The sequence below is a fragment of the Elephas maximus genome, chromosome 11 (assembly GCF_024166365.1).
Source record: "Elephas maximus indicus isolate mEleMax1 chromosome 11, mEleMax1 primary haplotype, whole genome shotgun sequence".
NCBI classification, from domain to species: Eukaryota; Metazoa; Chordata; class Mammalia; order Proboscidea; family Elephantidae; genus Elephas; species Elephas maximus.
The window spans coordinates 27,221,479-27,242,437 of NC_064829.1; the positions used below are offsets into that span (position 1 = coordinate 27,221,479).

Genomic DNA, 20,959 nt, shown 5'->3' on the forward strand with positions numbered 1-20,959 from the left:
AAAAAGGGTTGGAGAACACCAGTAGTTTTGTAGACAAAGAAGAACTTGCACTAGGACATAGTTTGTCTTGGTCACCATTTTATGCATTGTTGCTAGGCACCAACAAGTTGACTTCAACTCATAGCAACCTCATGTGACAGAGTAGATCTGCCCTGTAGGGTTTTCTAGGCTGTAATCTTTTTTTGTTTGTTTTTCAAATTTTTATTCCGCTTTAAGTGAAAGTTTACAAATTGAGTCAGTCTATCATATAAAAATTTATATACACCTTGCTATATACTCCTAATTGCTCTCCTCCTAATGAGACAGCACACTCCGTCCCTCCACTCTCTATTTTCATGGTTGACTACGGCATCTAGATCTTCCCTGTCTTTATTAAGCTTCTTTCTCGATGTCCTGTCCGTCACCGAAAGTGGTGTGTTCAAGTCTCCTACTATAATTGTGGACCTGTCTATCTCACTTTTCAGTGCTGTTAGAGTTTGTTTTATGTATCTTGCAGCCCTGTCATTGGGTGTGTAAATATTTAATATGGTTATATCCTGGTATAAAAATATATATATATATATATTTTTTTATAGTGTCCTTACTTGTCCTTAGTGGTGAATTTAACTTTAAAGTCTATTTTGTCAGAAATTAATACTGCCACTTTTGCTCTTTTTTGATTGTTGTTTGTTTAATATATTTTTTTTCCATCCTTTGAGTGTTAGTTTGTGTCTCTAAGGTGTGTCTTTTGTAGGCAGCATATAGACAGATCGTGTTTTTTATCCATTCTGCCACTCTCTGTCTCTTTATTGGTGCATTTAGTCCATTTACATTCAACATAATTATAGATGGGTATGAGTTTAGTGCTGTCATTTTGACGTCTTTTTTTGTGTGTTGTTGACAGTTTCTTTCTCCCACTTAATTTTTTGTGCTGAGTAGTTTATGTATTGTCTTTTCCTCTTATTCATTGTTCTTGATTTTATTTCTGCTGAGTCTCTATTTTTTTCTTGTATTTTATTTTGATAAGTAAGATAGTTAATCTCCTTTGTGGTTTCTGTAATATTTACCCTTATTTTTCTAAGTTTAAACCTAGCTTTTATTTCTTTATATCGCCTTATCTTCCTCTCCATATGAAAGATCTATGACTACATTTCTTTGTCCCTCTTTATTGTTTTCTTTTACATTGCTGTTTCCCTGTTGTGAGCGTTTTTTATCTTGATTTATTTTTGTGATGTCACTGTCTGGGTTGACATCTGATTGTTCTGTCCAGTGTACTAGTCTTGGGTTGATACCTGATATTATTGATCTTCTAACCAAAGAACTGCCTTTAGTATTTCTTGTAGTTTTGGTTTGGTTTTTACTAATTCCCTAAACTTCTGTTTATCTGAAAATGTCCTAATTTCACCTTCATATTTGAGAGACAGTTTTGCTGGATATATGATTCTTGGCTGGCAATTTTTTTCCTTCAATGCTTTATATAAGTCATCTCAGTGCCTTCTTGCCTGCGTGGTTTCTGCAGAGTAGTCTGAGCTTTTTTTTTTTTTAAATAATTTTTATTGTGCTTATTTTATTTTTTTTTTAGTTTATTTTGTTTGCTTACTGTATTGTAGCTTCTTGCTTTGTTTTGTTTTGATATGGCCAAATGGGTTGCTTGATTGAGCTAGCTTGATTATTTTCACCTTTGGTGCTCTGACGTCCTGTCCCCAGATGGCTAGAGCTATTATCAGATATATCAGTCTAGGATTCCATTCACTTTTCTTGTATGAATTCAGCTCAGGTGTCCAGGTAGCTGATATCAAGTGTGTGGTACAGGCTCTGTCCTATAGTCTTAGCGGGGCAGGGGCGATTGGTGTAGGTACCGGTATCTGATTGCAGCAGGGTGTCACACTCTGAACAAGGTGGGGCTGAGAACCATCCCCCAAATGTCTGTGGGGAAAGCTTGTCCCTGCTCCCTAGAGCATACAGTTGGGTGGGTTCTGCAGACGGACCATGGGCACCTAATGCTTTTGTTTGTAAGTACTGGGAGGTACCAGTTATCCTTGGATCTGTGTTGCAGGTGGCTAGGTTACCTGAGTGGCGCCACCAGGCCTTATGCCTGTGATGTGGGTAGATGAGGACCCTATTTAATAGGCAGAGCGGTGTCAAATATCAAACACCCACCTCTTTACCACACAGCTGAAACGGTTGTAGCCTGCCAGCAAGGGCGTATTCTTCTGAAAAAGGCTCACACAGGTCCATGCAGGGAGGAAAGGTATTCAAAGTCCATGGACTGTTTATGCCTGGAGAGGAGCCGCTTCTCTCCTGAGCTCCCCCAGTTAGTGGAGCTGGCAAATTATCTTTTCCCCCAATTGTGAATTTATTCCTATTCCAAGGCTGAGAGGATGGCGCAGGGTGCTCAGCATGGCCTATCTGAGACCCAGGGAAATCAACAGCCACTGAAACTGGCTTGGGGGCCAGGGGCATGGTAAAATATACGTAAGTACTTAGCTTTTGCCGAGAGCACCAATATTCTCTGGTTCTGAAGGTGTGAGTAGGCTGTGTGGCTGGCTGCTTCTCCCTGAGGCAACTGTGGCCAAACACTACCACCAGCCTGCTGCAGCCGCTCCCGGGAATGGTGCCTGGGGGATCCCGACATTTCAGATCCAGTAACTCCTCTCCACTTCTGAACTGTCTCTACCTCCCCCTGCTGCTCAGTCCACTTTCTGACTTTGCCTTTCATGTTCAGGGCTCCTAGCTTGTCATAAATATAGTCATTTCACTTGTCTTTTCGGGTCTTTTTTGTAAGAGGGATTGCAGGACGCATCTGGCTATTCCGCCATCTTGGCCCTGCCTCTTAGGCTGTAATCTTTACGGGAGCAGATCTCCAGATCTTTCTCCCATGGAGCTTCTGGGCAGGGTTGGAACTGCCAACCTTTTGGTTAGCAGCTGAGCACTTAACCATTGTGCCACCAGAGCTCATTATTTTACCTGTAGACCTGAGCAAAGTTCTTGGCACATGGTAAGTGCTCAATAAAATTGTAGACTAAATCAATAAATGCAACAGTGGGATTCAGAATGATAGGGGCTAAAAATTGTCTTGTGGATTTGAGAATTAGGTCATTGATAACTCTATAAAAGCAATTTCATTGCAGTTGAATTATCTTTTGAAATTACTATGTATAATCTAATGCTAAAAGAAACGTCCACTTTGTACAGTTAAGAAGTACTTCTGACACCAGTTGTCAGTCTACATGTAACTATTTTCTATCCTTACTTTAAAAAAATTTGTTTATTCTAATGTTTTGAAATGTTTACATTTTTCAAAAATACATGTGTATGTATGTGTGTATAGGAGTCCCTGGGTGGCAGAAATGGTTAATGTGCTTGCCCGCTAACCAAAAGGTTGGAGGTTTGAGTCTACCCAGAGGTGCCTCAGAAGAAGGCCCTGGTGACCTACTTCTGAAATATCAGCCCCTGAAAACCCTTTGGAGCACAGTTCTATTCCGACACATCTGAGGTTGCCATGAGTCAGAACTGGCTTGACAGCAACTTGTTCTGTATGTGCGTATATTCGTATATAAAGTGAAGTTTCTTTTCCATTTTATCTCATTTCTGCATAAGCGTCCCAAACCAGTAACTCCTATAATTAGTTTCTTACATTCTAGATTTTCTTTATGTCTACTCAGGCAAGCACAAACACGGATTATTTTTACCCCTTTGATTTTCCAAGGCAGCACTGTGTACTCACTGTTCTGTACATCACTTTTTCATATTGTTAGGCCTTAGAGATCTTTCCAAACTAATAAATAGGGAGTTATGATGGTTAAGGTTGTGTGTTAGCTTGTCTGGGCCATGATTCTCAGTGGTTTGGCAGTTATATTGTATAGCAGTCTATCGCTTTAACCATTGTGCCACCAGGGCACCACCTCACCACTGCTAATATACTTCCTGTTTCTATGGGTTTGCCTATTCTAGACATTTCATATAAGTGAAATCATAGAAAATATGGCCTTTTGTGACAGGCTTCCTTCATTTGGTGTAATGTTTTCAGGTTTCATCCATGTTGTACCATGTATCAGTACTTCATTCCTTTTTATTGCCAAATAATACCCATTGTATGGATATACCACATTTTGTTTATCCATTTGTCTGATGATAGAGATTTGGGTTGTTTTCAGTTTTTTTTTTTTCTATTATGAATAATGCTGCTATGAACATGTATGTACAAGTTTTTATATGGACATATGTGTTCAATTTTCTTGAGTATATACCTAGGAGTGGAATTGTTGATCATATGGTAACTCTGTTTAACTGCTTGAGGAGATTGTTTTCCAAAGTTGCTGCACCATTTAACATTCCCACCAGTAATATATGCAATTCCAATTTCTCCATATCCACGCCAACTCCTGTTATTGTCTGCCTTTTTAATTTTACCCATCCAGGTGGGTGTGACTAATTTTACTCATCCTAGTGGATGAGTCATTAAAAAAGAAGGAAAGAAAAGACCAAAATGGATGTCAGAAGAGACACTGAAACTTGCTCTGGAATGTAGAGAAGCTAAAGCAAATGGAAGAAATGATGAAGCAAAAGAGTTGAACAGAAGATTTCAGAGGGCAGCCCGAGAAGATTAAGTATTATGATGAAATGTGCAAAGCCATGAGTTAGAAAACCAAAAGGGAAGAACACACTCAGCATTTCTCAAGTTAAAAGAACTGAAGAAACAATTCAAGGCTTGAGTTACAATACTGAAGGATTCTGTAGTCAAAATATTGAATGACACAGGAAGCATCAAAAGAAGATGGAAGGAATACACAGAGTCATTGTATCAAAAAGAATTGGTCTATGCGTCACCATTTCAGGAGGTAGCATATGATCAAGAATAGATGGTACCGAACAAAGGAATGCAAGCTGCACTGAAGGCATTGGCGAAAAATAAGGCTTCAGGAATTGACGGAAAACCAACTGAGATATTTCAATAAATAAATGCAACACTGGAAGTGCTCAAGAAATTCCGAAGATATGGAAAGGCCTGGCCAACTGACTGGAAGAGATCCCTGTCTCTGCCCATTCCAAAGAAAGCTGATCCAACAGAATGCAGAAGTTATCAAACAGTATAGTTAATATCAAACACAAGTAAAATTTTACTGAATGTAATTCAAAAATGGTTGCAGCAGTACATCAGTAGGGAACTGCACGAAATTCAAACCAGATTTAGAAGAGGACATGGAACAAGGGGTATCATTGCTGATGTCAGATGGATCTTGGCTGAAAGGAGAAAATACTAGAAGAATGTTTACCTGTGTTTTATTGATTACACAAAGACCTGTGACTCTGTGGATCATAACAAATTAGGAATAACATCATGAAGAATGGGAATTCCAGAACACTTAATTGTGTTCATGTGGGACCTGTACACAGACCAAGAGCCAGTCATTCAAACAGAACAAGGGGATACTGAATAGTTTAAAGTCAGGAAGGGTGTGGTCAGGGTTGTATCCTTTCACGACAGGTATTCAATCTATGCTGAGCAAATAATCCGAGAAGTTGAACTATATGAAGAAGTACGTGACATCAAGATTGGTAGAAGACTTATTAACAACCTGCGATATGTGGATGACACAACCTTGCTTGCTGAAAGCAAAAAGGACTTGAAGCACTTACTGACTAAGATCAAAAACTACAGCCTTCACTATGGATTACACCATGATATAAAGAAAACAAAAATCCTCACAACTAGATACTGGTGAAGAGTGAGCTTCTTGGATCAAGTAGACACATAAGACTATGTGAGCAGCTCCTGTCTGGAGGGGAGATCACAAGGTGGCCAAATGGACACAAAAATAGAGAGTGGAGGGAAGGAGTGTACCATCTCGTTAGGGGGAGAGCAACTAGGAGTGTATATAGGTTTTTGTATGAGAGACTGACTTGATTTATAAACTTTCACTTAAAGCACAATTAAAAAAAAAATCCTTACAACTGGGCCAATAAACATCATGATAAACAGAGAAAAGATTGAAGTTGTCAAGGATTTCATTTTACTTGAATCCACGATCAACACTCAAGGAAGCATCAGTCAAGAAATCAAAAGGCACGTTGCATTGGGCAAATCTGCTGCAAAAGACCTCATTCAAGTGTTAAAAAGCAAAGACGTCACCTTGAAGACTAAGGTGCACCTGACCCAAGCCATGGTGTTTTCAATTGCTTCATATGCATGTGAAAGCTGGGCAATGAATAAGGAAGACTGAAGAAGAATTGATGCCTTTGAATTATTGAGTATTGAAGAATATTGAATATACCAAGAACTGCTAGAAGAACAAACAAATCTGTCTTGGAAGAAGTGCAGCCAGAATGCTCCTTAGAAGGAAGGATGGAAAGACTTCATCTCATATACTTTGGACGTGTTGTCAGGAGGGACCAGTCTCTGGAGAAGGACATCATGCTTGGTAAAGTAGAGGGTCAGCGAAAGAGAGGAAGATCCTCAACAAGATGGATTGACACAGTGACTGCAGCAATAGGTTCAAACATAGCAAGGATTGTGAGGATGGTGCAGGACTGGACAGTGTTTGGTTTTGTTGTACCTAGGGTCGATATGAGTTGGAACTGACTTGATAAGAAAAAAAAAAATTTTTTTTTTTAAACAACAGTGGGTATAAAGTAGTATCTCATTGTGATTTTAAATTACATTTCTCTAATGGTTCATGATATCGAGCATCTTTTCATGTGTGTATTTGTCTATCTTTGGAGAAGTGTCTGTTTGTGTCTTTTGCCCGTTTTTCAGTTTGGTTATTTGTTTTTATTGTTGAATTGTATGAGTTCCTTATATATTCTGGGTGCAAGAGCTTTATCAGATATATGATTTGAAAGTATCTTCTCCCATTCTGCATTTTTTTTTCACTCTTGCTGCACAAATTTTTTTTTAATGAAATCCAATTTATCTATTTTTGTCATTTGTTGCTTGTGCTTTGGTGTCATATCTAAAAAAACATTGGTCAGAAAAACTCCTGTGTTTTCCTCTAAGAACGTTGTAGTCTTAGCTCTTACATTTAGGTCTGTAATGTATTTCAAGTTAATTTTTATATATAGTGTGAAGAAGAGGTTCAACTTCATTCTTTTGCACGTGCATATCCAGTTGTGCCAGAACAATTTGTTGAAAAGACTATTCTTTCCTCCTATTGAATTGCCATGGCACTCTGGTTGAAAATCAACTGACCATAAATATGAGGGTTTGGTTCTGGACTCTCAATTCTGTCCATTAAATCTATGTATCTAACCTTATGCCAGTACCACACTGTCTTCATTACTGTGACTTTGTATTAAATTCTGAAATAGGAACATATGAATTCTCCAGCTTTGTTTTTCTATTTCAAGACTGTCGCAGCTATTCTGGGTCCCTTGCATTGCCATATGAACTTCAGAATCAGGTTGTAAATATCTGTAAAGAAGCCAGTTGGAATTTTGATGGGGCTTATGGTGAATCTGTAGATCAGTTTGGGGAGTATTGCCATCTTAACAATATTAAGTCTTCTGATCCATGAAAATGGAATGTATTTTTATTCATTTAGGTCTTCAATTTCTTTCAACAATGTCTTATAGTTTTCAGAGTGTAAGTTTTACACTTCTTTTGTTAAATTTCTTACTAAATACTTTATTCTTTATTATGCTACTGTAAATGGAATTGCTTTCTTAATTTTACTTTAGGATATTTCATTTTAAATGTGTAGAAATACAATTGATTTTTGTGTATTGATCTTGTATTCTGCAACCTTGCTGAACTCATTTATTAGCTCTAAACCAAACCAAACCCACTGCCATCGAGTCGATTCCGACTCATAGCAACCCTATAGGGCAGAGTAGAACTGCCCAATAGTTTCCAAGGAGCACCTGGCGGATTCGAACTACCAACCTCTTGGTTAGCAGCCATAGCACTTAACCACTACACCACTAGCGTTTCCTTATTAGCTCTAGTAGTTTTTAAGTGAATTCCTTAGGATTTTCTATATATATGATCATATCATCTGCAAATAGGTGTAATTTTACTTCTTCCTTTTCAACCTGGATGCATTTTTTTTTCCTTTCTAATTACCTTGTTTTTTTTTTTTAATTACCCTAGATAGAACCTCCCATACAATGTCGAATAGAAGTAGCAAGAGTAGACATCCTTATCTTGTGCTTGATCTTAGGGAGAAAGCATTCAGCCATTCGTGATTAAGTATGATGATTTTGGTGGATTTTTATAGATGCCCTTTATCATGTTGAGAAAGTTCTCTTCTCTTCCTAGTTTGTTGAGCGTTTTTATCCTGAAAGGTAAGGGTGTTTGTTGAATTTTGTAAAATGCTTTATATATACTTTTTGCGATTATCATGTGTTTTTTTCCATTATTGTTGTAGTGTATTACATTGATAGATTTTTGTGTGTTAAATCAACCTTGCATTCCTAGGATAAATCTCACTTGGTCATGGTATGTAATCCTTTTTATAGTTACTGGATTCTATTTGCTAGTATTTTGTTGAGGATTTTTATGTCTATATTCATAAATTTCATAAATTATATTCTGTAGTTTTCTTTCTTGTGATGTCTTTGTCTGGTTTTGGTATCAGGATAATTACGGGCCTTATAGAATGCATTGGGAAGTGTTTTTTCCTTTTTCGTTTTTTGGAAGAATTTGTAGAAAGGTATTAAATCTTCTTTAAAGGTTTAGTAGAATATGCCAGTAAGGCCATCTGAAACCAGGACTTTCTTTGTGGGAAATGTTTAAATTACTGCTATAATCCCTTGTTATAGATATATTCAGATTTTCTATCTCTTCTTGATCAGTTTTGGTGATATGTGTTCTTCTAGGAGTTTGCCCATTTCATCTAGGTTATCTAATTGTTGGCATATAATTGTTCATAGTATTCCCTTATAATTCTCTTTATTTCTGTAAGGTTGCTCTCTTTCATTCCTGACTTTTTCTGATGATCAGTTTAGCTAGAGATTTGTCAATTTTGTTGATCTATTCAAAGAGCCAACTTTTGGTTATATTGATTTTCACTATTGTTTTTCATATTGTTTTATTATTTCATTCATTTCTGCTCTAGCCTTCTGTTTGCTTTGGGTTTAGTTTGAATTTTTTTTTCCTAGTTTCCTAAGGTGGAAAGTAAATTATTGATTTGAGGCCTTTCTTCTTTTTTAATATAGCCATAAAATTCCCTCTATGCACTGCTTTAGCAAATCCCTTAAGTTTGCACATTTTGTGTTTTCATTTTTACTTACTTTAAAATGATTTCTAATTTCCCTTGCGATGTCTGCCTTTGATCCATTAGTTATTTAAGAATGTGTTGTTTAATTTCCACGTATTTGTGAATTTCTCTAATTTCCATCTGTTAATGATTGCTAATTTCATTCCACTGAAGTCAGAGAATATATTTCCATATGATTTCAGACCTTTTTAATTTGTTGAGGCTCGTTTTATGAGCTAACATAAGATCTATCCTGGAGAATGTTCCCTGTGCACTTGAGAAGAGTTTGTGTTCTGCTTTTATTTGGATGAGGATTGTATTGATATCTGTTGCGTCTCGCTGGCTTATAGTATTGTTCAAGTTTTCAGTTTTCTTATTGATCTTCTGCCTAGTTGGTCCATCTACTATTGAAAGTGAGATATTGAAGTCTCCAACTATTAATATTAAATTACTTATTTTTCCCTTTAAGTCTATCAGTTTTCACTCCATGTATTTTGGGGCTCTGGTGTTGGTGCATATATGTTTACAAGTGCAAATGTCTTTCTGGTGGATTGACCCTTTTACCATTATAAAATATCCCTCTTTTTTTTTTTTAGTAACAATTTTTGTCTATTAGTATGACTAGTCCAACTCTCTTTCAGCTACCATTTGTATGGCTAGAATATGTTTTGCCGTGCAGAATTTCATTTTCATGTAGTTGAATTTATCAATCTTTTTTTCTGGCTTCTGTATTTTGAGTATTAGTTTGGCCTTTTTCACTTCAAGGTAATAATTAATTCTCCCATATATTCTCTTATTATTTTTATATTTTCAATTTTTAAGTTTATAACTTTCATCCATTTGATTTCATTTTGGTCTTATTGTAAAAAATGGATTCAACTTAATTTTTCCCTTTATATCCAATTCTCTCAAAACAATGTATTGAAGAGCACATTCTCATTGCTTATTTGAGCTGCCAACTTTAGCTTAAGCTAAATCCACATGCGTATTTGTATCTGTTCTAGTATACTGCCTTTTTTTCCCATTGTTGTTTATCTACTAATGCGTCGTGACCATAAAGTTTAATTGACTGAGGTTTTATAATATATTTTATTTTATCACTGTGCTAACCTCATTGCTTTTACTTTTCAGGTTTGCAGCTATTCTTGTCTTATTTTTCCATATCAACATGACATCAGCTTGCCTAGTTAAAACATTCTAATAATTCTAACAGTAATGCTAATAATATCTAAACCTGTTGGTATTTTTTTCTAAAATCATGTTAAATTTATAAAGTAACTTAGGTTTATCAGCATTTTGACACTGAATCTTCCTGCTCAGAAACATGGCATTGCTGTTTCTCTTTTCATGATCTTCAGAAGCATTAGAAATTTTTTAATCTTTAATGTCAAAATTTTCAAATGTATATATAAAAATAATAGAGAGAGTAATATAATGAACCACTTATCACCCAACTTTAGTAGTTTTCAACACATGAAAACTTTAGTAGTTTTCAACACATAGCCAATACTATTTCATCTTCCTCTCTCCCTCCCCCAATATTTTAAAACAAACCCCAGACACATTATATTTAGAAGTATTTTCTTTATATGATTATGTATGTTTCTTATTAAGCTTATTCCTAGGTATTTTATTTAACTATTGGACATATATATATATAATTTTATATCCTTTATTTATTTTTTTATCTTTTTTTAAAATAATTTTTATTTTGCTTTAAGTGAAAGTTTACAAATCGAGTGAGTCTCTCACATATAAACTTACATACACCTTACTACATACTCCCATTTACTCTCACCCTAATGAGTCAGCCCGCTCCCTCCTTCCAGTCTCTCCTTTTGTAACCATTTTGCCAGTTTCTAACCCTCTCTACCCTCCCATCTCCCCTCCAGACAGGAAATGCCAACACAGTCTCAAGTGTCCACCTGATACAAGTAGCTCACTCCTCATCAGCATCTCTCTCCAACCCATTGTCCAGTCCATTCCATATCTTTTATTTTTTTAATATTGGCCTATGTTAATTTGAATTTATGGATTTGAAACAACAAGATGAATCACTACCCTTCTTAGTCTCTCTAACTTCATTATTTGTCAGCCAGATTTTACCTATGTTTTACCTATGTGTATACCTGAACTATTAGTTAGGAATATACTAAATAAACTAATGTAGTAAGCTACTCATTCTGTTCTAAACAACATGATTGTGGCCTGAAAAATATTGCCCAGCCCTTGTAATGGCACAGCAAACTTACCTGGGATTCCTGTCCCACAGGCTGTCTGTTAAGACATGAAAAACTTGGGCTGTCTTTAGTTTTCCATAACTTTGTAATGTTATATGTGTACTTGCTGGACTCTGTTCTCTCAGGAGACCTTAAAATCACTCCTTGGTAGTAAGTGAGACTCTCAGAGAGGCACGTTAACTCTTCTAAACCATTAGGGGATGATTTCAGTCTTTTGAGTTCTTATGGGAAATGCTGACTAGATGTATCAGGAACCACGTTGTGAAGTGAATGATATTTTTTAGAATATTTTTAATGTAGTACCATCAGTATCTTGTTTGATTTCCAAACTCTCAGAGAGTGTCACTAGTCCCTTTGGCACTTTCCTGTGTTAACTGATGTTCTGCTGGAGTGAGGTCAGGATTTAGGGCCTGCTCAATTAAAAAAAAAAAAAAAATTTTTTTTTTTTTTTTTTGCTCTATTAGAAGGACTCATGTTGGCTGGAGTCTTTCTCCCGTGGCATGTGGGTTTTCTGGAATGAATTTTTTTTCTGAATCTAAATGGGAGCTTTCTTTTGAATATACCTAGTATTACATAGGTAAATTAATCCTAGTTTATTCAAAAAATTACAGCAACTTTCCTTCTAAGAGAAGTCCTTTCTTCTAGGGTACAGTGACCTAGTTTGCGTGAAATCTCTTAAGTGACAAACTCATCTGGATAAAGATAAATATATCGCATTAGAATATGATTTTGAGGGGATCTGTGGAGGCAGTTTTGATATGGAGCATAATGATATCCTTGATACCAGGTCACCTGACTTTGATCAAGTTAAGCAACTATTACTGTTTAAGAAAATAATACCTACCTCATGAGTTATTAAAGGAATAAAGTGAGTTAATATATTTAAAGAGCTTAAAATAATACCCAGTACATACTAACTTCTTTTTTTTTTTTACATACTAACTTCTAATGAATGTTTGTTAAATAAACAAAAAGTAAAACAGATAAATTGACTTTCCTAAAATGTCAAAATAGGCCAAGGAAAACTCCAAAATTTTGGTCTGCTTCCTCTCAACTCACTCTTTTGAATTAGCTTCCTTTCTGAAAATATAATAGTTGCTAACTTAAACAACCTCTTTCGTTTTAAAGATTCACCGATTCTCAGTCCATCTAATTCTGCAATCAATTTAAGTGGAGCTCAGGACCTGACCCGGAATAAGAATGTTGTGAAACCACTGGCTTTATCTTTGCAGGTTGTAGGGAAGACTTTTGCTGCAGGTGATGTTTTCCTCGCTTATATTTCTTTGGTAAATACGTAGTCTATAAAAGACTTATGGGAAATTTATTTGACAAATTGACAATGAAAATAGAAGCTGCTTCTACCCGCCAGTTGAAAACAGAAGCAAGGCTGTTCATAGCAGTGTTATTGCACAAAGCCTTGTGGTCTCTGTTTCCAACCAGAAAAGTCAGGGGATGACATTTGACATACAGAGGAGACAGAGCAGTTTGATTCCAGTCAACAACTATTTATGGAGCGCCTGCTATGACTAGAAGCTGGGGGTACAAAGATAAATAAGACTCAGTCTCTGATCCCTAAGGTACTTGTGATCTAGTGGGGGAGACTGACCTTGTACTAATTTTGTTGGGTTCCATAACAAAGCACCACAAGGTGGGTGGCTAAAACAACAAATATTTACTCTTTCAAAGTTATGGTTGCTAGAAATATGAAATCAAGTTGTCAGCAGGGCCATGCTCTCTCTGATGGTTCTAGGAGAGTAATCCTTCCTTTCCTCTCCTAGCTTCTAGTGGTCCCAGGCATTCCTTGGCTTGTAGCAGCATAACTCTAATCTTTGCCTTTGTCTTCACATGGTTGCCTTCCTTGTGTGTCTGTCTGTCTTTTATTCTCTTTTTATAAGAACACCAGTGATACTGGATTAGGGTTCACCCTATTGCAGTATGACCTTGTGTTAACTAATTGCATCTGCAAAGACCATATTTCTAAATCAGTTCACATTCACAGGTACTGGGGGTTAAGGCTTCAACATATCTTTTTGAAGGGCACAATTCAATCTATAACAAGCCTATAACAAGATATTTTGGGGGTATTGTGATAAGTACAATGTGCTAGTGGAGCATTAAGAGAAGGGAGTTTCAGCCCAACATTTTAGGGAAGAATTGAGAATGAGTTGGTGGAGGAGCTTGGTTTTGGATGGTGAGGAGGTGTTAACTATACAAAGGAGTGGGGGAAAGGCATTTCAGATACAGGCAACAGCAGGAGCAAATGTTCAAAGGAAAGAAGCAATATGATGTGTGGACGTATTTCCAGCAGTTTGGACTTGTTAGACGGTGGTGGGCAAGAAAAAGGTCACGGGACATCATGCTAAGAAGTGAGGATTTCAGTCTATAACTGATGGAACAGGGGAGTGACATGGTCTTATTTGAACCTGACCTAGACCATTTTGGCAGCAATCTATAGGAAGACAAGAGTCAGGAAAATTAGTGAGAGGTCATTTCAATAGTCTAGATGAGAAATAAGTCCTTGGCCAGGGTGACAATAGGGTTGGAGAGGAGGTGACAGATTGGATTACTACCAGTAAGCAAGACTTGACTGAGTTAATATGAGCATGAAGGAGAAGAAGGGGTCTAGGTGATGTCTACCTTTCTGTGCTAATGGTGGTACCATTACATGAGACAGGGAATACAGAAGGAGGGCCAGGTTCTCCAGGAGGAGAGAGTTTGGTTTGCATATACTGAGTCTCAGATATCATGAGACATACAAGTGGAGCTGTTCAACAGTCATTTGATGTATCATGGGGGAAATCCATACCGGTGGTTTAGATTTAAAATCATCAGGGTAAATAATATCACTCAGGGAGAGATGTAGGGTGAGAAGCTGTGAACTGAGGATAAATCCTAGAAAAGCCCAGTGTTTGAGGAGAAGAAATGGTCAGAGACAGAGAAGAAGAATGAGGAGAAAAAGAGCCTCACATTTTTGGAGACTTTCCAACAGTTCGGCATCGAAATTTACCCAGCCCACTTTTGTTCTTACACTGGTCCCAATGCTTGCAGCTTCGCCCTCCTAGCTTAGATTACAGACCTGAACAAGTTGAATCCAAATTTTTATAGCATTTTAAAAAATAATGAAATACTGGATTTTAGCAGTAATTATCTTAGCTTCTAAAACCATCAGATGAAAGGCTGTTGGACAATGTTATAGTACAAAGATTTTAGACTGACAACTTGTGAACCCCCTGATCAATCTTAACCTAACAAAAAGAGAGAAAAACCAGCCATTATTTGCTTCCTGATGGAAATAATACAACTGTACTTATGAGATACTCTTGGTGAAAAACTGAACCTGAATCTGATCACCTTTATATCTAACTACCTGTTTATAGAAAATACAGGGGACAAAGGAATATTAAGTGACACCATGAGTATCCTAATAGCAAAATCCAGAAAATGGGAAACTCTGCCAGGTCTTCAACAAATTAATTGTAAGAAAGAAAAGGAGGACGCGAGAAATCCTAAATGTTAAAAGAGGTTTACGGAACATATCAACTGAATTCAATGTGTGGATCTTTTCTGAGTCCTGATTTGAACAAGCCAACTGTAAAAAATTATTTCTGAGATAATTGAAGTAAATTTGAATACTGATGGGATATTTGTTGATATTAAGAAATTATTAGTCATAATTAATGGGATTGTTAATTTTAGGAGCCCTGGTGGCGCAGTGGTTAAAGCACTTGCCTGCTAACTGAAAGGTCAGGAGTTCAAACCCACCAGCTGCTCTGCTGGAGAAAAATGTGGCAGTCAGCTTCCATAAAGATTACATTCTTAGAAACCCTATGGGACAGTTCTACTCTGTCCTATAGGGTCACTGTAAGCCCAAATCAACTCAACAGCATGAGTTTGGTTTGTCTGGGTACTGTTAATTTTAAGTATAATAATGATATTACAGTTACATTTTTTCAAATAGTCCTTTTCTTTTATAAATGCATACTGATGTAGTTATGATTGAAATAATATGATAAATGGGTTTACTTCAAAATAATCTCGAGTGTGTATGATGTATGTGGAGGCAGGAGGGAAGCCGGGGGCATGGATGAACTAGGTTGGCCGTGAGTTTATAAATTTTGAAGCTGGGTCGTAGGTACATAGGAGTTTGTTATACTCTTCTCTCTACTTTTGTATGTTTGAAAATTTCCACAACAGAGTTAAAAAAAAAAAAAGTTTTACTTTCCTTCTACCCACAATCTCCAAACACTTCACGGAAAATGACTTTTCTAATTCGAAGATCTCTTGAGGTTTTAAAGAATTATTTTTAGGTGGCATTTAATTTTCAATGAAGGTACTACTCTGATGGTTGTAGCTGGTTTTATTTAAATTGGCTGAGTCCTGTCAGTGATGTGCCTTCGAATCCTAGAGTGTGAGGTTTTCTGTGGTGGCAGCATCACAGAGTGCAATGTCCTACCCAACCTCTCTTCTGAGTGGCTTTTCCACTTGTGTCCTACAGATGCTGCTAATGGAAACAGTACCCATGGAGGGAAGAGCAGTGCATCCGGCTCTACTCCAGCCCGCCCAGTGACTTACTCTTTGTCACCAAGACCAAGCTATGCATCAGGAGACCCAGGTAAAAAACCCATCTTAGAATCTTGAATTAATGCATTTAATTATGGTAGAAATGCTACAGATTCTGGAACAATGAATTATCTGACGGCACACTTCCAGTATTTTTTCTTAGCTTGTCAAACAACGTTTTGAACATTTACAATTGGTGTGAACAGTAATGATTAAATAACTTAGTGATTCTACATGGATGAGCCTATCTGGGAAATACTGTTGAAACAAATGTGTAAGGGAGGCGTTTTGAAAAACTGTGGGATCTTCTGACCAAAGTACAGGATTCAACAGTCTTCACTGTTGTGTGACTCTGGGCACATCTGAGCCTTCCTTAGTCCATTTCAAAATGATTATAACAATCACAGTTGTATTACAACTTCACGTGGTTGTTGATAGAATAAAAATGAAATAATCTGGGTAAAATTGTAAAACAGTGCCTTATGTTATTCTCACATTCTTTCCTTTCTTCCACATTGGTGAAAACAAGACCCATCTTTCTTTTTGTCTTCAGCTACCATGTTCACTTCTGGGCCACCAAAGAAACGACACCGGGGATGGTATACCGGGTCGCCTGTCCCCCAACCTGGTCTAGTTGTACCTGTTCCTACAGTTCGACCTCTTGCAAGAAATGGTAAGATTTTATTAGAAGACTGGTTTAAAAAAAAAAATTTTTTTTTAATTAGCAGCGATATCTACTCTTGTTCTTTCCCTGAATCCTTGAAGATAAATTTCCTTAACTGACCACTGTGCCCAATATTATGTAAGGATATTAAAAACAAAAAAATCCAAACCCATTGCTGTCAGATCAATTCCAACTCATAGCCACCCTGTAGGACAAAGTAGAACTGCCCCATAGAGTTTCCAGGGAGCACCTGGTGGATTCAAACTGCCAACCTTTTGGTTAGCAGCCATATCTCACTGTACCACCAGGGTTTCCAAGGATATTAATAATAGGTAATATTTTGTTCTCCTCACATCTGCCTTCCCTACAACCACATGTGATCTTAATTCATTTGGCATAGTTTTCTCCCATAATATCAATAAGCCATGGTGTCACATACGTGATGCTACCAGCTCACCATCAAAGGGCACAGAAAGACTTATTTTGCTGATAGTGGTGTTAGATTTGCCCTCCTGTGATCTGGTTTCCTATGTGACCCGTGCTTATTATTTCCGGCCTGAATGGTTCAGCCTGTAACTAGAACCCTGAAAAACCAACTGGTTCTTCTTGATGATATACCCAAACTATGGCCACGGGGTACCTATGGTTAAATGGTAAAATGCTTGTCTACCTTGCTGTAATAAATTTAACTATACCAATTCTGAGACATAAATGGGGTTCTTTAAAAATTTAAGTTTGTTTAAATAGATAATTTTAAAGACTACACAGAGATCTCATATACACAAAGAATTGTGCCAATATGTTACCTGCTGTTGCCTTTAGGTAGTACTGATTAATGATGAGTTATCCTTCTTCACACTTTTCTAATTTCTGCAATGAGCAGATATGCCTTTGATAATCTGGGAGGAATAGATAAAATACAAAACTGAATCCTAAAGATTACATGTGGAAAAACAACTGGAAAGTAGTAGTTATCTCCAGATGGTACGATCATGATTGATTTTTTCTTCCTTTTGTTTTTTCTTACTTCTAATTTTGTATAATAAACATGGATTACTTTAGTGGAAAACACACGCACACAAACTTCTTTATTAAAAGTATTAAAACTGTATAGCTTTCAATTGTACTTCATTTAGCTTTCTCTTATAATCCTTCTTGTCAAACAATTTTTTTTTTTTTTCCAGAGCCCCTTTTATCTGCCCCAGGTCCACAGACCCCATTAACTGGAATTTTACAACCTCGGCCCATTCCTGCGGGGGAAACCGTAATCGTTCCTGAAAATCTGCTGAGTAACTCAGGAATTAGACCAGTAATTCTGATAGGTAAGGCAAAGGAATTCCAAGTTGCCTGTAAGTTGGAATCCAGGAGTGTTTCTCCTTTTAATTGTTTGTGTATTTACTCATGTGTTCATAAAAGTATTCATTTATCCCTGTATTGGTTCTTTCAGCTTTTATTGGCCAGCTATTTCATGTTATATTAAACATATGACTAAAAGTTAAGAATTTATTTGCCCTCAAGGAGCTCTGTGTAGTGGGGAAGTCTGACATATAAATAACAATTACAGCAAACTCTGATAGGTGAGGTCGTGGAGGTCTGTACCCAAGAACTTCAAGGGCTCAGAGGAGAGAGGTCTTACCTCTTCCTGGAGGGGACTGAGAAAACTTTTCTCAGAGGTGAGGTTTAAACTGGGTCTTGAAGTATTGGTGAGAATGGAAATGGTGGGGGAGGGGACGTTCCAGACAGAAGAAGCCAAACCACGGAGAAAAGAAGCTAAGCCAGCTAACAGGCCCCACACACCAGAACCAGGAGGCCCCAGAGTTGCAGGTCTGAACCATGGGGAACATCTGTGAGTCAGTATCTTTAAAAAGTCTGGGTTCTTCTAGGCTGTGTATAAGTGAAAAATAAGTGAGGCTGTAAAAATTTAGGGGTACTTAGATTTGAGGACTAACTTAGCACCTTTCATACCCACCTCAAGAGTCCTCTCAGTCTTGGGACTAGCCTAGCCAGAAAGAGACTGTCTGCTCTACCTTCCGGACAAAACAGGTGTGGTGTTTAAGCACCACAGGTCTTTAGGGTATATCTAAGTTAGGTGTTATATGCTTCTTGCAGTTGGCCTGAGCCTACTGATATGGCTAGTTTTGCTTCAACCCTTGTCCTTTATTTGGCTGCCCTATCTACTCATCCTGGGCCTGTAAGCACTGGAGGATCCCAGTTGTTTGAATCCTATATGGCTTAGGAAAGTCTAATTGAACATTTATATTGTGCAGCTAAGCCTTGGAAAGATAATGTAGAACATGGGAACCCTTTGGTTTCTGCCTTTTGGGAGTCTCACAGAAAGATTGCCTTCACTACAGACCACTGAAATGGGGCATATTTCAACATATATTTATCCCATCTACTTCCAAGATCATTTGAGGCTGTTTACTCACATATAGGGGAGAAATAACAAAAGTATCGAAGACAGGCAGAAGGAGTAGAAACTATTAAGCACCTTCAGCTGGTACACCATTGCTTTGGATCAGTGAATTTAGCTTACATTTTCTTTTAAGAAAACCCCAGGAAGTGAAACATATTAGTTTGTTTTCTAACTTCTACAGAGAAATTTCTTATCTGAAAAGAAATCTAATCTGGAATTTCTGGGAAAATATTCTAGAATTGCAGTTTTACAAAGAATACAGAGATGCTTTGCAAACTCTCACCAATCCTCTATGGCAGAGATGTAATATTAACATGGCTTTTCTGTGGGAAACAGAGATAACTTGAGTATTTTGCTTCCTGTTCATCTAGTTTAAGATAAGGATAAGAATTTGGAGCAGCCAAATAAATTCACTAGGATTGATACATTTGTTTGGTAGCCACCTCAGAGGGCAGGGGACTTTGTAAGCATCTTTGTATTCTACTTGAGCAAGTGTACCTGATTAGACCTGAAAAAAAAAAAAAAAGTTGAACTTTTTAGACTTATTTATCAACCTGCTTCTATTGGACAGGCTATGGCACTTTACCCTATTTCTATGGAAATGTTGGTGACATTGTTGTGAGTCCTCTGCTGGTGAATTGCTACAAGATTCCACAGGTGGAAAACAAAGATTTGGAACAATTAGGGTTGACTGGCTGCCACCTCCTGAGTGTGGAAAACATGATTCTTCTGACTATCCAGTATCTTGTGCGGCTAGGTAAGCTGTTTCGGTAACCATTTGATAGTGACTATTCCCATTTTTCCTTGTAACACGCTTTTCCTTTCTTTTCCCACTTTCTCACATTCATCCAACTGTCTCTGTCTCTTATTTTCCTTCTTTATCTTCCACCATTTCTTTCCTCCAACTCCATTCTCTATGATTTTTCCCTTTCCTCTCCTTTGTTTCTTTGCTCCTCCTTCTTCCTTTCTTTGCTCCTCCTCCTTCCTTTCTTCCTCTTCCCTATTTCAGCCACCTGCCTATCTCTGTTTTTTCCCCATTTCTCTCAGATCCAGCCTCCCTTCCTCATCTGGAAAAGATGAATTGCTCCATCTAGTGTCCAGTCTCATGCTCCTAAGCTCTCTAAAGCATTCAATGCAGGCAGAGCCTTAAAGAGCTGTGCCAAGTAACCTGTGAAAATGCAACTGCTATATGGAATGTAAATATAGCATTGACTTAGGCAGTGACTTTCCCATTTTCCGCTTAGCCTTTTTATTTTGTCTATCCACTGTCCCTACATCCATTTTTTTTTTTTTTTTGCTTCTGTAGCTATGTCCCTTTTACATAGTCCCATCGTGTTTTCCTTCCCTGAGGTGGTAACTGTGGACCTCTCTGAAAGGCTCTCTGAGCTTTAGGGTAAGGAGGTGTATAGGTCATGAACCCTGTACTTACTCTATTTGATATATCTTCTTGAGCCCCACGGTGGGTACATGCAGGTGCCCTGACACTACTGTATTGGTTTGGCAGCATTTACATTGAAAAGTCCTTTATTTTGCAAACTTTGGTAGGCCATCCGACATGCACCCTAGTTACAAACTCACTCCAGGACTTCAAGCCACTGATTTATTTAGAAAAATGTTCAAGATGTAAAATTACACAGGAAAATTTCATATGCACTCTCATGAATTTTTTTTAGTGTTAGAAAGATACTTTAATATTAAGAAATAAAATAAAAATACTGGTCTAGCCAAAAGCTTCATCAGGCCAGATTCAGTCTTTGGAGCATCACTTAGCAACCTTGGCTATAACATTTAGTGCCCGAGAGTCTCAAGGCCTGCTTAGATGTGCCTTTGATACTTTCAAGGCTTCAGGTCTCCCATGAGCCACTTTCATGATAAATCTAGGACTTGCTGATTGTGCTTAACC

At 37.4% G+C, this 20,959-nt stretch overlaps 1 protein-coding gene across 16 annotated transcripts in view; it reads left to right on the forward strand.

Moving 5' to 3' along the window:
* Nucleotides 1–20,959, forward strand: part of GREB1L (GREB1 like retinoic acid receptor coactivator) — a 335,431-nt gene that overhangs the window by 223,286 nt on the left and 91,186 nt on the right. For 13 of the 16 annotated variants that reach the window (XM_049901927.1, XM_049901919.1, XM_049901924.1 and 10 more), the window contains 5 exons: nucleotides 12,545–12,673; nucleotides 15,912–16,028; nucleotides 16,506–16,649; nucleotides 17,825–17,962; nucleotides 19,628–19,813. In XM_049901927.1, the coding sequence (XP_049757884.1) occupies nucleotides 12,545–12,673; nucleotides 15,912–16,028; nucleotides 16,506–16,649; nucleotides 17,825–17,962; nucleotides 19,628–19,813 (714 nt within the window). The remainder of the gene's footprint in view (nucleotides 1–12,544; nucleotides 12,674–15,911; nucleotides 16,029–16,505; nucleotides 16,650–17,824; nucleotides 17,963–19,627; nucleotides 19,814–20,959) is intronic. The other 3 variants (XM_049901930.1, XM_049901931.1, XM_049901932.1) reach the window with 3 other exon arrangements.